The 17,006-nt window shown below is 44.1% G+C and overlaps 1 protein-coding gene across 1 annotated transcript; it reads left to right on the top strand.

Moving 5' to 3' along the window:
- Window positions 1–2,880: 2,880 nt before the first annotated feature.
- Window positions 2,881–16,973, top strand: idi1 (isopentenyl-diphosphate delta isomerase 1). The gene is made up of 5 exons (XM_078232786.1): window positions 2,881–3,339; window positions 5,929–6,122; window positions 8,334–8,426; window positions 12,214–12,344; window positions 14,314–16,973. Exons 1-5 carry the CDS (start codon window positions 3,227–3,229, stop codon window positions 14,629–14,631), a joined length of 849 nt encoding a protein of 282 aa, XP_078088912.1. The 5' UTR covers window positions 2,881–3,226; the 3' UTR covers window positions 14,632–16,973.
- The last annotated feature ends 33 nt before the right edge of the window (window positions 16,974–17,006 follow it).

The raw sequence follows: 17,006 nt of genomic DNA, 5'->3' as shown, positions 1-17,006 counted from the left end.
AGGGTATCATGGAGGGAGAGGTCCCTGCGGAATGCTGATGGTGGGGGGGTGGGGGGTTGGTGAAGAGATGTGTTTCATGGTGGCATCATGCTAGAGTTGGAGGAAATGGTGGAGGATGATCCTTTGACTGCAGAGACTAGTGGAGTGGAAAGTAGGCCCTATCCTAGTTATGAAAGGGGAAGGGGTGAAGACCGAGGTGTGGGAAATGGGTTGAACCCGGTTGAATTCCCCATCAACCATGGACTTCGGTTAAGGAAAAAGGCAGACAGGTCAGAAGCACCATTTTCGAAGGTGGCAACATCAGAACAGATGTGATGGAGGCAGAGAAACTGAAAGAATGTAATGGACTCCTTACAGGAAGTAGGGTGTGAAGAGCTGTAGTTGATTATTAATCCAGAAACTTAGCTAATGTTCTGGGGACCCAGGTTCAAATCCCACCACGGTAGATGGTGGAATTTGAATTCAATAAAAAATATCTGGAATTAAGAATCTACAGATGACCATGAAACCATTGTCGATTGTTGGAAAAACCCATCTGGTTCACTAATGTCCTTTAGGGAAGGAAATCTGCTGTTCTGACCTAGTCTGACCTACATGTGACTCCGGAGCCACCGCAATGTGGTTGATTCTCAACTGCCCTCTGAACAAGGGCAACTCGGGATGGGCAATAAATGCTGGTCTAGCCAGTGATGCCCATATCCCATGAATGAAAAAAAAACCATAACTGTGGGAGTCGGTGAGCTTGTAATAAATGTTGATGATCAGTCTATCACTGCAAACGGAGACAGAGAGGTCAGGGAAGGAAAGTGTTGCAGATGGACCATGATGGAGGTGAACGTGAGAGAGGGGTTGAAATGGAAGAAAAATCGATACACTTTTCTAGTTCCAGACGAGATCATGGAGCGGCACCAATGCAGTCATCGATGTAACAGAAAAAGAGTTGTGGGAGTTGCCTAAGTAGAGCTGGAAAAAAGAGTGTTCCACATAGCCCACAAAAAGACAGGTATAACTGGGGCCCATGCAGGTACCAATGGCCACACCTTTTATTTGCAGGAAGTGAAACAAGTTAAAGGAGAAATTGTTGAATAATGGAATGGGTTCAGCCAGGCGGAGGAGAGTAGTGCTGAATGGGATTGTTCGGGCCTCTGCTCAAGGAAGAAGTGGCGAGCCCTCAGACCCTCCTGGTGGGGAGTGGATGTGTAGAGGGATTAGACATCCATAGTGAAGAGGAGGCAATTCGGACCAGGGAACTGGAGATTTTTAATATGATGCAGGGCATCAAAGGAACTGCGAATATAAGTGGGAAAGAAACTGGATAAGGACAGAGAGGATGGAGTCAAGATAGGAAGAAATTAATTCCTTGGGGGTGGAACGATGAGCCTACCAGGGCAGTCCTGTTTGTGGATTTTAGGAAGAAGGTAGAAGTGGGTTGTGTGGGGTTGGGGTCTATGAGGTTGGAAGCTGTAGAGGGAAGATTTCCAGAGGCAATGAGATCAGTAACAATCCTGGAAACAATGCCTTGAGGTTCGGTGGTGGGGTCAGGGTCCAGGAGGAGATTGGAAGAAGTGTCTGAGAGTGGTGCTGAGCCTCTGTGAGGTAGAGGCCAGTACGACAGATAACAACGCCACCACTCTTGCCAACAGGCTTGATCATAAGATCAAGGTTGAATCTAAGTGAATGGAGTGCAGCAAGTTCAGAGGGAGACAGGTTAGGGTGGGTGAAAAGAGCAGAAAAATTGAGAGTCAGCATCGCACCAACAGTTCTTAATAAAAAGATCAAGAGCAGGTAGGAGGCCAGAGGATGGGGTCCAGGTGGAGGGCAAATACTGGAGGCAAGTGAAAGGATCCATTGAACGGGGAAAAGAATCCTGCCCAAAGAAGTGAGCCACTAGCTTTCAGCGAGCACGCTGCTCCTTCATCAGGTAAGTGGGAGTTCCTTCCCTGAACAGAACTCCCACTTACCTGATGAAGGAGCAGTGCTCCGAAAGCTAGTGGCTTGTGCTACCAAATAAACCTGTTGGACTTTAACCTGGTGTTGTGAGACTTCTTACTGTGTTTACCCCAGTCCAACGCCGGCATCTCCACATCAAAGAAGTGAGCACAGAGAGAGAGGTGGGTGAAGAGGTTCCTCCTCAATTCAGTCCTAAATCTGCTCCCCCTTATTTTGAGGCCATGCCCCCTAGTTCTAGTAAGGGGAAAGGTCACAGTCTAAAACTGTCAAACTCAATGATTCAGGAGGATGCTGCCTGGACCGAGGAATTTTAGCTTTGAAGAAAAATTGGATAGGCTGCAATTATTTTGTTTGGAGCAGAGAAGATTTTAGGCGATGGATCGTTCTTATTTAGCTTGCTTGAGGGGTTCATCATTTAGGGTTAAGATGTGGGGTCACGCCAATCGCCCTCTGGTGGCTGCGAGGCCCCTGGGACGGGGGGGGGGGGGGGGGGTAGCCACCTTGTCTCACTGTCAGTATGTCTGCTTTGGTGGTTGCACTATAGCTCGATGTTTCCTTTTCAACCTCAACCCTTATTGGCATTGCGATTCTGTGGTGTGTGCCAACCCGAAAATAAGCAGAGCCGATAGAGGAACTGAATCTCTCCTCCTTTGGAGTTCTCTTTCTAGATGTGGAGATGCCGGCGTTGGACTGGGGTAAATACAGTAAGAGTTTTAACAACACCAGGTTAAAGTCCAACAGGTTTATGGCATTTGTGACCAAATAAACCTGTTGGATACCTGGTGTTGTTAAAACTCTTACTGTGTTCTCTTTCTACTCATGGGAGCAGCAGTCTACCAACGAGTGTAAGAGTACGGAAGTGGCAAAAATGAAAGGGGGGAGGGGGAAGGATAGCGTAAAAGATCACGTTTCCACAGCGGGTGGGGACGCAGTAAAGGCGGGGACATAATCAGGAAGGGGCGGTGAAGAGGAAGGTGGTGTGAGATCCGCTCTAAGGAGAGGTGGGGGGGAAGCTGGCTTTGGGGCGGAGCGCTGAATTGGATACAAGATTTCGAACGCGGCCATTGTTGAATTGATACAACATAGTCTCCGGGTTCCATTGGAACTCTCCGGGTAACGTTCCACCGCGCGTGCAGCCGCCTCACTGCGCATGTCCGCCAGCTGGGGGGGAGGGGGCAACAGAGACTCGCACCACTCGCCGCTGATTGGCGGGCCCATCGTAAGAGCGCTGAGGGCGGCCAGCTGATTGGTGCCGATCGGCCGGCAGGCAGGCAGGATGCTGCGGGCGGCGCTGACGCATGCGCGGCGAGCTGCTCCTCTCTGTGTGGAGCGCTGGTGGCTGGCTGGAGCTGGTGGGAGCGGCAGCCTGGGACAGCACTGGCATTCGGGGTAAGTGCAGTAAGGAGTCTCACAACACCAGGTTAAAGTCTAACCGGTTTATATTGTAGCAAAAGCCACGAGCTTTCGGAACACTTGCTGCCCCCTTCGTCAGGTGGGTGGGAGTTCTGATCACAAACAGGGCACAAAGACACAAACTCAATTTACATGAATAAAGGTTGGAATGTGAGCCTTTACAGCTAACCAAGTCTTAAAGGTACAGACAATGTGAGCGGAGAGAGGGTTAAGCACAGGTTAAAAAGATGTGTATTGTCTCCAGACAGGACGGCTAGTGAGATTTTGCAAGTCTAGGCAAGTCGTGGACGTCACAGATAGTGTGACATCAACCCAAGATCCTGGTTCAGGCCGTCCTCATGTGTGCGAAACCTGGCTATCAGTCTCTGCTTGGCGACTCTGTGTTGTCATGTGTTGTGAAGGCCGCCTTGGAGAACGCTTACCCGGAGATCAGAGGCTGAATGCCCGTGACCGCTGAAGTGTTCCCCAACAGGAAGAGAACAGTCTTGCCTGGTGATTGAAATGCTCACAAATGGGGCATACAGAGACACAAACTCAATTTACAGAATAATGATTGGAATGCAGTCTTTACAGATAATCAAGTCTTAAAGGTACAAACAATGTGAGTGGAGAGAGCATTAAGCACAGGTTAAAGAGATGTGTATTGTCTCCAGACAGGACAGCCAGTGAGATTCTGCAAGTCCACATCATTTGTGGTAAGTGTCAGCGGCTGCACTGCAGCAGTCAGCAAGGCTGGGCTTATTTTCAAACCGGTGATTTCCACCCACCCTCCCACTAAAGGAGTAAATGATGGAGTTTTAGGTGTTTACTATCGACTAGATTGGTAAAACTCTCCAACTTATTTGGTTACCTGGTCTATAGTTTTGTACAAAGTATTTACCGCACCAATTTGGCCAACTGGACTCTGCCTCAGTACTTGTGCAGATGGGCACCTTCTCACACCTCATCAGCATGTCTATTCCTTCCTGTATCCTGCATCTTTGCTATCTCCTTGAAACATTCTCTCAAATACATAGAATCCCAAGCGGATTTTCACAGTAACTACATTGCAGTGTTAATGTAAGCCTACTTGTCACACTAATAAATCAACTTTAAACCCTACAGTGCAGAAGGAGGCCATTGAGCTTGCACTGACAATCCCACTCAGGCCCTATTCCTGTAACCCCACATATTTACCCTGCTAATCCCCCTGACATTGAGGGGCAATTTAGCATGGCCAATCAACCTAACCACATCTGTGTTTGATTTGATTTATTATTGTCACATGCTTTGGGATAGAATAAAAAGTATTGTTTCTTGTGTGCTATACAGCAAAAGCATTCCATTCATAGAGTACGTAGTGAAGGAAAGAAGAGGGTATAGAATATAGTGTTACAGTCATAGCGAAAGATCAACTTAATACAAAAGTCTGGGAGGAAACCGGAGCACCTGGAGGAAACACAGGCAGACACTGGGGGAGAATGTACAAACTCGGACACCTGAGATCGGAATTGAACCCAGGTCCCTGGTGCTGCTAACTACTGTGCAACCATGCAACCCATATAAACATCCTTTTATGAGTGCTATCTTCTTCCAGTCTTTGTGACGACGATTCTCCTGACTTCCCTGGAATTTGATTTATCAGTGTGCTGTGCATTTTTGAGGTCTAGAGTTAGGAGTTTTTACCCAGCTGAATTGACCTTCATGTGCCATTATTTGCTGTCTGACTGCACAGTTAGTATCTTTTGATGTCTGGCGAGATTGGAAACATTTTTTTGCCCAACGGAAAATGAGGTCTGTGATTGTACTGTCAGGAAAAGGGAGCTAGCTCATAAGCATCAGTCTCCTGGAATCTGATATACAAAGCAGTTTCCAGTAGTGTACACCTTAGGCCAGGCAGAGGTTGCTCCCTTACCAGGAGAATAAAATTACCTTTTCCTAAGTAGCCAGAAGATACTTATGTCACAGATGCCCGGGTGGCACAATGGCTAACACTGCTGGATTCAATTCCGACCCTGAGTGATGTGTGGAGTTTGCACATTCTCCCTGTGTTTGCGTGGGTTTCCTCCGGGTGCCCTCCAATTTCCTCCCACAGTCCAAATATGTGCAGGTTAGGTGGATTGGCCATGCCACATTGCCCCTTAGTGTCCCAAGATGTATGTAAATTAGGGGGATGAGTGGAGTGCAATGTGTGTGGTTACGGGAATAGGGCCTGGGTAAGAGTTGGTGCACTCACTATGGGGCCGAATGGCCTCCTGCACTCTAGGGATTCTAATGCCCGTCTGCTTGCCACTCTACACTTTTTGATTACTCTTCGAGTAGCTTAGTTGTCCTTTGATCACCTGGCTGAAATTAGGAAGTTGAATGGTGAGGTTTGTGCAGTCTTGGTGTTGTCGTGAAACATATGTCAGTACCACCGTGTTACAGGAGAAACTTCACTTAGTGTTTGATATTCTTATCTAATGCTAATTTGTACAATGGAAATTCTTGTCACATGTCGAGCTTTCTCCAATGAAATCTTGAAACAATTGTTTCACGTGTACATGTTGGAATAATGTAACATTTTGAAGGATATTTCTTCCACAGCTTTATTTACTCCCGTGATATCAGGTGTATTGGAAGTCGGAATACAGCAACAATGCCCGAAGTAAACACGGATAATCTGGATGAAAAGCAGGTCCGGCTGTTGGCTGAAATGTGCATCCTGATTGATGAGAATGATAAAAGAATTGGGGCGGACACAAAGAAAAATTGCCACCTTAACCAGAACATCAATAAAGGTGAATGAAGTCGTTCCAGTTCCATTTTGTATTTTGGGTGTTTTAAGGTGTAATGTCAATTTTAATAAGGTTACAAAAGTGTTGGTTAATTTCTCCATGTCTTGCCATTTCCTAGACCTCTCGCACAGTTGGGAAGGATGTCAGCATGTCACGCCTGAAACTAAGTTCAAGTTTATTTATTAGTGTCACAAGTAGGCTTACATTAACACTGCAATGAAGTTACTGTGAAAATCCCTGAGTCGCCACACTCCGGCGCCCGCTTGGGTACACTGAGGGAGAATTTAGCACGGCCAATGCACCTAACCAGCACGTCTTTTGGACTGTGGGAGGAAACCGGAGCACCCGGAGGAAACCCATGCAGACATGGGGAGAACGTGCAAACTCTGCACAGACCGTGACCCAAATCGGGAATCGAACCCGCATCCCTGTCCCTGTGAGGCAGCAATGCTAATTACTGTGCCACCGTGCACGTTAATCATAAAATTCTACAGTGCAGGAAGAGGCCAATCGAGCCTGCACCAACAACAGTCCCACACAGGCCCTTTTCCCCTAACCCTATGTATTTACCGTACTAGTCCCCTGACACTAAGGAGCGATTTAGCAAGGCCATTCAACCTAACACAAACATCTTTGGACTGTGGGGGGGAAAGCAGAGCACCCAGAGGAAACCCATGCAGACACGGGAAGAACATGTATACTTCACACAGACAGTGACCCGAGGCCAGAATTGTACCCGGGTCCTTGGCACTGGGAGGCAGCAGTGCAAACCACTGTGCCTGAAATCTCTGCCCACCTAGAGCCCCTCTACCTTGGTGATTGCATTGTTTATCTTGCTCTTATGATCCATTATTGACTTCTATAGAACCATAGAATCCCTACAGTGCAGAAAGAGGTCATTCGGCCCATCGACTCTCCGACAGGCTCTTTCCTCTGCTCTATCCCCATAACCCTGCAATTTTACCATGGCCAATCCACCTAACCTGCACATCTTTGTGCATTTCTGTACTTCTCTGGAGAATGGGGAAATTAGGTGGATACTGTGGAGGAAAAATAATGACACAAACGCTTTGACCTTGATGGTCAGTTTTTATCATCCCAGTCTGTACTCTGGTAATATTTGGCTTTAAGTTTTTGCCAGTCTTGCAAAATAACGAAGTTGTTTATTTGTGAAATCTATTCACACCCAGAGTGCTCATTCTTTGTGCAGGTAGGAATGGAGAACAAAGAATTATGTCCCATCTCAGGAAGATGAGTGAATTACTTGCTTGCTGAAGATCAGCAAAGGACTGGAACTTGCTTATGTCTATAGGATAGGTTTGCAAAGCTGCCCCCCCCCCCCCCCCACCCTGGTCCCCAGCCATGTGGCCTTGAGATCCATCTCCATTTTCTCTCCATACAGAGTAACTTCTGTTGCTGCTGACTTGATGAATGAAGAGCTTTATAATCATGTGAACAAACAAGCTGATTCAGGAAGGAGTTGCTAAGACATTTCGGGACCTGGCAAGAATGAGGGGGCGACACGGTGGCACAGTGGTTAGCATTGTTAACTCACAGTGCCAGGGACTCGGGTTCGATTCCTGGCTTGGGTCACTGTGTGGACTTTGCACGTTATCCACGTGCCTGCGTGGGTTTCCTCCGGGTGCTCCAGTTTCCTCCCACAGTCCAAAGATGTGCAGGTTAGGTGGATTGGCCATGCTAAACTGCTCCTTAATATCAGGGGGACTAGCAGGGTAAATGTGTGGTGTTACGGGAATAGGGCCTGGGTGGGATTGTGGTCAGTACAGACTCAATGGGCCGAATGGCCTCCTTTTGTACTGTAGTGATTCTATGATCATGAATCTTGATTTCAACTGTGGCTGTCAGGTGGTGTATTTTGAAACCTGGGAGGAACAAGAGAAGAAAGTTCATAATTGCCCAGAAGATTGTAATTTTTAAAAAAGAGGATTATTGAGGAGGAAATAAGTAGAATAATAGTTTATGATATGATATAAATCTGTAAATTTTCATCCAAACATTAAATCCTGCACGTCCACTTTGTTCTCAATATTTATAGAAAGGCAACTGTTGGGATTAATTATTTATACTTGTTTTCTTTCCCATATTAAATGAACTGCAGTTGCTGCAATCACAAGTTGTGGTGATGCTTTTGGCTGTCCTGGAGCTAGTCACTAAAGTGGAAGGGTTAAGGGTAACTAATCTTTGGTTTTCCAGGTCTCCTCCACAGAGCTTTCAGTGTCTTCATCTTCAACAGTGAGGGGAAGCTTTTGCTGCAGCAGAGATCTGATGCAAAGATCACATTCCCAGGTACAAAGCATTTAATGTTGCTGTATTTTCCCAGACACAAGTATTTTGCCCCTGCTCATTGGCAGTGAATATCTCTGATCCTTGTTTATTTTACTTCAATCATGAGGATTTCTGAGGGCTTTGGTTTATTTTAATCTAGATGTCAGCCCTGGCTCCATTGGTAGAGGGTGGTGAATCTGTGGAACTCATTGCCACACAGGGCTGTGAAGGCCAGGTCATTGAGTGTCCTTAAGACAGAGAGAGGTTCTTGATCAATAAGGAGATCAAGGGGAGAAGGCAGGAGAATGGGGATGAGAATCATATCAGCCATAATTGAATGGCGGAGCAGACTTGATAGGCCAAATGGCCTAATTCTGCTTCTATGTCTTATGGTAGCACTCGTTCCCTTCTGATTCAGAAGGTTTTGACCACAAGTCCCCACTCCAGTGCTATAGTGCTGGAGATACCATCTTTTGCATGCGTTTTAAACCAAGGTCCAATCTGCCGCCTTGGGTGGATGTAAAAGATCCCAAAGCAGAATTTTGAAGGAGAACGGGGTTATCCCTGGTGTCCTGGTCCATATTTATCCCTCGATCAACGTCACAAAATCAATTTTTTGATTCATTTTGGGAAGTGGGTGTCGCTGGCTGACCAGCATTTATTGTCCATCTCTAATTGCCCGAGGGCAGTTGAGAGTCAACCACATTGCTGTGACTCTGGAGTCACATGTAGGCCAGACCAGGGCAAGGACGGCAGATTTCCTTCCCTAAAGGACATTAGCGAACCAGATGGGCTTTTCTGACGATTGGCAATGGTTTCATGGTCATCAGTTGATTCTTAATTCCAGATATCTTTTTATTAATGAATTCAAATTCTAATTCTACCATCTGCCGTGGTGGGATTCGAATCCAAGTCCTCAGAACATTAGCTGAGTTTCTGGATTAATATTTTAGTGATAAAATATCACTGGGCCATCACATCCCCATTATCTGGTTATTGTTTATGGGAGCTTGCTGTGTGCAAATTAGCTGCCTCTCCCTGCATTACAACAGTGATTACATTTCAGAAATCTTTTATTTTGGCTGTAAAGCACTTTGGTAAGTTGCGAGGTCATGAAAGGCACCATAATGATGCCAGTCTTTATGTTTAAATGTGCAGGAGTAGGCCTTTCAGCCCCTCCAATGCTTGGATATAACTACATGGGGGAAATGTGAAACACAAGAACATGGGAAGTTAGGAACAGGAGTAGGCAATTCAACTCGGATCATGGCCTATTTGTACCTCCTGTTCCCATCACCCTCCCTAGGGACAGTGCAGTGGAGAGATGCTGCAGCCTCCACCCAGTACACTGGTAAATGGTGTATTCTATCAGCAAAACAGAACAAAAGTGGGAGGAAGGACACTCTGAATACTGGGCGGGTGAGAATAGGTCACATAGGGAATTTGCAAAGCTGTTCAAGAGCAATGGGTAATTGAATCATAAAATTCCTACAGAGCAGAAGGAGGCCATTCGGCCCATCGAGTCTGCACCAACCACAATCCCACTCAGACCTTATCCCCATGACCCCATGCATTTACCCCAGCTAGTCCCCCTGACCATAAGGGGCAATTTAGCACGGCCAATCCACCCAACCCACACATCTTTTAGACTGTGGGAGGAAACCGGAGCACCCGGAGGAAATCCACGCAGACACGGGGAGAACGTGCAGACTCCACACAGTGACCCAAGCCGGGAATCAAACCAAGGTCTCTGGCGGTGAGAGGCAGCGGTGCTAACCACTGTGCCGCCTCAACTGGGAGAAGAACAAGGATGAGATGTGGGGACTTTTTATGCAGAGAATTGTGTTCCGGAAGCCATCGCCTTAAATAAATGGTGGTGAAAGCAGATTCCATATTCGCTTTCAGAAGAGAACTGGGTAAGTATTAGAAAGGAAAAAGATTGTACGTCGATGGCGAATGGGACTCTTTCAAAGAACTAGCATAGGTATGAGGGCCTCTTCCATTGCTATATAATGCTGAGGATGTTGCCTACAAGGGCAACAAGATTTTATTGTATATCCATGTGTTTTATTAATACTGAGGGCTCATCCGGCAGTAAGGATACTTCAGTTGCAAGCAATAAACAAACTAACTTCACAAAGTAAATCAAAGAAAAAGGTTTAATAAAGAAACTCCATTACACCAACCCTCAGGCCAGACTCTGGGCCACACAAGCTCCTCACAATCCCCATCTGCTTTCTATTTATACCGGGTCAGCTGACAACCACATCATTTTGCCATTGGTCACATTGTGTAGCAGGTTAGCTGACCCTCACAGCATGTTACCATTGGTTACATTATAACACTGAGAAGCTGTCCAACACAACTTATCAAATAAAGCAGGTAATTAGTCTGACGACCTTCCAGTATGTTCCTTGCACAGTATGATTGAAGTTATTACCTTACTTCATTACTGGATGATGAATCAATATCTGTAGTAAATTACAAATTTATTTAATGTTTAAATGGGAACATTCTCGATCTATTCTAAGTGTCCACTCTTCAATTTAGAGAAATCAGCCTAGACTCTGACTGGTGACAAGGATGATTGGTTCTGTTTTCTGGAATTATAAAACAATTTCTCATCCTTCCCTTGCTGGATCCAGATGTGTGCCAGTGTGAACAGTCCCGTCTTTCGATGGTTAGATGTAACTGGATTACATTGCTGATAAACTAGTCCCTTTTCTGTCACAATCGAAAGGGTGGTCTCTTTACATCCTCCACAAGGGAGCCAATACATTCTCATTCTGGCTTCAGGTGAAGAAAGTATTTGCAATTATACATGATTTTTTTTTAACATTCTTAGGACAAGTCTTTCTTGATAAATTAGTACTTTTGAAATGTGTTTGCTGTTTTCAAAGCAGTCGGATTTGGCAGCAAATTTGCACAGGGGCAAGGTCCCTCAAATGCCAGTGGGAAAAACAGCCAGGTAAGCTTTTTACTGTTGGCCAAGAACACATTCCCCCCCCCCCCAAAAACAACCCTTTAAATTGATAGTGCGTCAGGGTCTTTTATGTTCGCAGGACAGTAGATTTATTTATGTGGATGCGTGCATTGCTGGCTAAGCCACCATTTATTGCCCTAATTGCCCCTGAGGTTGGTACGCTGCTTTCTTGAACCAATGCAGTCCTTGGGGTGCAGGTACACCCACAGTGCTGTTCGAGGGGCTTCCCGGATTGTGCCCCGCTTTCCAATCTCATCTGAAGAATGGCACCTGTGACCCTGTAGTACTCCCGCAGCTGTCCACTGGCTCATTCTGGATTGTGTCCTGAAGTCTCTTAAAGTGAGGCTTGGATGTGAATTTATTTCAAACTTAGTGAGGTTTGATGCAAGTTATTTCTGACTTATTTTGGCAACAATCATGCATTTTTTTTCTTTTTTCTGGATATACCAGTACAAATAACATAATGTTTATGAAAATTGCTGAATGCGTGCCTGCCTTTTTCCAGTAAACATTTTTGAGTGAACTCATTCTTGTCCATGACGCTACTTCTGTAATTGTCTTTGTTTCTCTCCTGCCCACTGGCTGAACAGAATGAGGTCAGGGTGGTTGGAAGCTGCACGTCTCTCTTCCTCTCCCCTCCACATGACAGACGAATGTGGTGGGGGGGGGTGGGGAGGTGGCTGCACTAAATCTGGAGGAATTGAACGTTGAGGATGTGGCTGCCAGCCAGTCATCATGAGAGTAGAAACCTGTGTTTATGTTAGTCTTGGGTTCACAATATATTCCAGATGTTATCATTTTTAAAAGGGCGTTTTGTTTTTATAGGTTGCTTTACAAACACTTGCTGCAGTCACCCTCTCAACACTGCAACAGAAATAGAGGAGAAAGATGCTCTTGGTGTGAGGCAAGCAGCCCAGCGCAGGTTAAAAGAGGAGTTTGGAATACCTGTTCAACAGGTGAGAAATATATATGAAGTATCAGAACTTTGAGGGTCACGAGCCTCAAATGGTCAAAACTATTGTCACCACCACGCAAAAGACATTTCCTCAGTGGTCCAGGAGCTAAGAATTTGTGTATGTGGTCCTGTTTGTAATTTACAAATGATTCAATTTAAAATTAACCAGCAGCAAAGCTTTGGTCTTAAACAAGGTAAAGGTTTGTTTACTACCAAAGTGCTTTAGGTGTCTTAAGTAAAAGTAATAAAGTTACCAACTAAATACAGACAAAGATTGAAAGTACTCTATTCATTCATGGTTCATGGGTGTCCCCAGTTGCCCGAGGGCAGTTGAGAGGCAACCACTCTGGAGTCGCATGTTGGCCAGACCAGGTGAGGATGGCAGATTTCCTTCCCTAAAGGACATTAGCCAACCAAATGTTTTTTTTTTGACAATCAACAATGGTTTTATGGTCATCAGTAGATTCTTAATTCCAATTTTTTTTAAAAATTGAATTCAAATAACACCATCTGCCATGGCAGGATTCGAACCGGAGTCCCCAAAACATTATCTAAGTTTCTGGATTAATAGTCTAGCGATAATACCACTTGGCCATCACCTCCCCACTTCAAAAGATGAAATTCGTTTCAGTCCATTAAGATATCATTACAGGCCAATAGCTTGCAGTTAAAGTCTGGAGCGTAGAGTTAGTTCGGCAGCTGTGTGATGGCTTCTGTAGTCAATTAGTCAGTGTTTGCCTTTGCAAGCAGACTCAGCGGGTTTTGGGAGAGGGAGGTTTCTTGTCCCTCATTCATTTTGTGGTTACACCACGTAAAGATTGTTTAAATTCTTTACAGCAGAACCACAATTGATTTCTGGATACCTTCCCCGTGGCCTCATCTTGCGTGGGTTCTAAACAAAATGTGGTTTTCACAGCCAAACCCAAATGGTTGCCATCTTAATTTAAACCCACAAAAGAATTTTTAAAAAATTTGTCTTGGCTCTGACAAAGAGTCATCCAGACTAGAAATTTTAGCTGCATTCTCTCCCCACTGATGCTGTCAGACCTGCTGAGATGGTCCAGCGTTTTCTGTTTTTGCAACTAAATCATTATCGTGTCAAGTATTTAAAGCCACTATACAGCAGCTACATCTGTACTGTTTGTCCGAGAAACTACACCAAATTGACTAGTCATCTTTAGTTGATATTACTGTCATCTCACCTGCCCCCTCTCACACTGAAATCAGTGGGTCATGGTGAAATGACCTATCGCTTTGATGATTTCCAATAGCGTTTTGGTCTTTTAAAATTTGATTCAGTGTTGGCATTTCAACCTTGTTCTGTGTGACAACCATTAAATTTGCACTATAATTACACTACCTACATTTAGTGTATACTAAATGTGTACAGTCCGGAAGCACAGTGGTTAGCACTGCTGCTTCACAGCTCCAGGGACCTGGGTTTGATTCCCGGCCTTGGTCACGGTCTGTGTGGAGTTTGCACATTCTCCTTGTGTCTGTGTGGGTTTCCTCCCACAGTCCAAAGATGTGCGGGTTAGGTTGATTGGCCATGCTAAAATTGCCCCTTAGTGTCCTGAGATGCGTAGGTTAGAGGGATTAGTGGGTAAAATATGTAGGGATATGGGGGTAGGGCCTGGGTGGGATTGTGGTCGGTGCAGACTTGATGGCCTCTTTCTGTACTGTAGGGTTTCTATGATTTGATCTTGCGGGTAAATTCACCAGTCATCACACTATGATAGGAACACCATCACTGCATCTTCTCTGACTTGGTATTTACATGCCTTACAAGAGTTGGGAATCACCTCAGATCTTTAAATTATCAATAGGCTGTACGGATGAGATGTAGAGACAATGTTTCCACTTAGGGGAGAAGCCAAAACTAGGAGCCATAAGTAAAAGTTGTTCATAAATCTAGTTAGAAAATGAGGTGAAATTTACTTTTAATTTAAGTTTTCTCTCTTTCACGCCAGGTTCCTCCAGATGAAATGAAGTATCTGACGCGTATTCATTACAAGGCACAGTCTGATGGGATTTGGGGAGAACATGAAATTGATTACATAATTTTCATTCAGAAGGATGTAACTTTGGAACCTGACCCCAATGAGATACAGAGTTACTGCTATGTCACTAAAGATGAACTCAAGGACCTGTTGGAAAAGGCAGAGAACAACAAAGTGAAAATCACACCTTGGTTCAAGCTTATTGCTGAGAAGTTTCTATTCACATGGTGGGACAGCTTACATAATCTGAAGCAGTTCATAAATCATGAGAAAATTCACCGAATGTAGAATATACTTTTGGTTTTCTGAATGGAGTGACTGCCCTCCAACGGACTAATCTTGCATATGTTAAAACTCACTAAACTATTTGCAAAGTAATGTTAAGAAAATGGACGTTCGAGTTAAACATGCCAGTGAGCAACCCAACTGAGAGAGAATATGCTTCTTAAAATCAGATAGTTCATAAAATTTGTGGTATGTGAAACAGTAATTACTGATGTTTGTTTTCTTAGAATTATGCTCAGAACCTAATATCAATGTAAATAAAATTAAAGTAGTTTAAAATAAATCATGTGTTTTTATTGCCATTTTCAGAAAAACGTTGTTTTGAACTTTACGAGCTCTGCCCTTACCCCTTCAATAACATTGCCTGTTAGGTGATTGGAAAGGCCAGTTGGAGGCTGCTACATTTGCCTTCATAATTCTGTTCAGTCCTGACCAATGTTTATCTTTCAAACAGTGAAATAACATATGTCTACGGTTGTATTGTGATGTCTAATTTTTGGTTAGATGGTTAGTTATTAATACTCCATAAATTTGTTCTAATATATACATTCGTCAATGTGCTGTAATATAATACAATAGGAAGAGTTGCTATTTAGATTACTCTCACTTGGACCAAGTCCACACGCTAATGAATTGCCATTTCAGATTTGTTCTGAAAATATGCGGTTTTACACCTGAAGAGGTGCCAAGGTTTCTTCAAACAGACACTCGGAGGGGAGATGGAAATGCAAAAGGCTGCATTTTAGCCTGTGTTTGTGGAGAAAATGCAGACTGTTTCCTACGTCTTGTCTAGACCTTCAAAAAAACAATTTCCTGTTGTCATATGTACAAAGTTGAGATAAGAGCAAAACAAACTGGATGCAAGACATGCCTATTTTCTCCCTCTCAGGGATATAGAGAGAAAATAGGTTAAAACTGGATGCAAGACCGATGAAATGGAGGAGTAACACCAGTCTTCAGTTCTGGCAACTTCCCTCTTGCTGGAGGAAAGTGTGTTTTAACAGAGACAGGCAGCAAGCAGGAAAAAGCCTCTTTGGTTACCCCCTACAGAAACAAAGATCATCTCTCCTTCCAGCAACAAGTGTCTCCAACTACAAAACTGCCAAAATTAGCTAGTTATCCTGAAATCACACAACAGCCACAACGTACCACTTCCATGCCCTACAACCAAGCCCAGAACTGACACTTTAAAATATTCTATCAACATCCTTCCATACCCACTACCATCTAGGATAAGAGCAGCAGATACCCGAGAACACTGCATCTGGAGGTTCTCCAAGTCACATACCATCCTGATTAGGAAATATCACCATTCCTTCACTGTCGCTGGGTAACAATCTGAAAATTCCTTAACGGTGAGTATGCCAACACCTCAGGAACTGCAGCGATGCAAGGCAGCAGCTCACCGCCAACTAGGGATGGACAATAAATGCTGGCCTAGCCAGTGCTGCTCGCATCCCATAAATTATTTGGACACTCACCGTTCCTACTTCAGCTGACAAAGGGTCATCCTGACCTGAAACATTGCCTTTATTCTCTTTCCACAGATGCTGTCAGACCTGCTGAATCCGCAGTATTCTGCCTTTTTCCCCTGTGTTGGTGTCGCATTTTTTATTTTTCCTCGGGTTAAATGTTTTCTTTGACACTCAAAACTTGGTTGAGTTGGCTCCTTAATAATAAAGATACATTTGGATTTGGAAAAATTTTAAACAAACCTTTGATGGAAGCAATTGAGGAGGTTGAATCAAAAGGGGAGCCAGCTTATTCCTCCTAAGTCATAACAAATACTTCAGTAATTTCAATTTATTACAGATGTGAAACCAACTGGTTTTCAGTTCCATTAATCACAAACACATTGAAAAACTGAACGCTTTAAATTTCAGAATATTATAAGTCATACAGCATTACATCCCACAGCAGAAACTCAGTATATTTTAAGAATTCAAGTGTAGGGGAAAATTCAATAAACACAACAAATTTTAATCTTGAGCAATATTTTTATTTGAGAGGGACAGAATGGGTGCATAAAAGATTGATAAAGGAGGGGGAGGGGAAAGAATCACCCATTATGGCTACACAATACCCAAACCATCATCTTCGATTCGAAGTGGAATGACTCCACTTGTTGAATATCACAACCTCGGCCAAAAGTTAGTTGAAGGGCTCAACTCAGAGCTAAAATATTCTGCTTTCTTGCAACATTAGCGAGAGAACACATAAATATAAGCTCTGAATGAATAACAACAATATGATGAGTATTTACAGGATGTAAGATATAAATGTTCTTTCTGAAACGCCGGAAATGTATTTTGGAAATGTATACAGGATTAAAACATTTTAACATGTATTAGATGTATAACTAATTTTTAAATTAGTAT

The sequence above is a fragment of the Mustelus asterias genome, chromosome 2, assembly GCF_964213995.1.
Source record: "Mustelus asterias chromosome 2, sMusAst1.hap1.1, whole genome shotgun sequence".
Lineage (NCBI taxonomy): Eukaryota > Metazoa > Chordata > Chondrichthyes > Carcharhiniformes > Triakidae > Mustelus > Mustelus asterias.
This window is presented reverse-complemented; position numbering and strand designations above follow the sequence as displayed.

Coding starts and splice junctions, on each gene's coding strand:
- idi1 (XM_078232786.1), top strand. CDS start 3,227: ATGCTGCGGGCGGCGCTGACGCATGCGCGGCGAGCTGCTCCTCTCTGT. Junction 8,427..12,213: donor TGCAAAGATCACATTCCCAG/GTACAAAGCATT, acceptor TTGTTTTTATAG/GTTGCTTTACAAACACTTGC. Junction 12,345..14,313: donor TTGGAATACCTGTTCAACAG/GTGAGAAATATA, acceptor CTTTCACGCCAG/GTTCCTCCAGATGAAATGAA.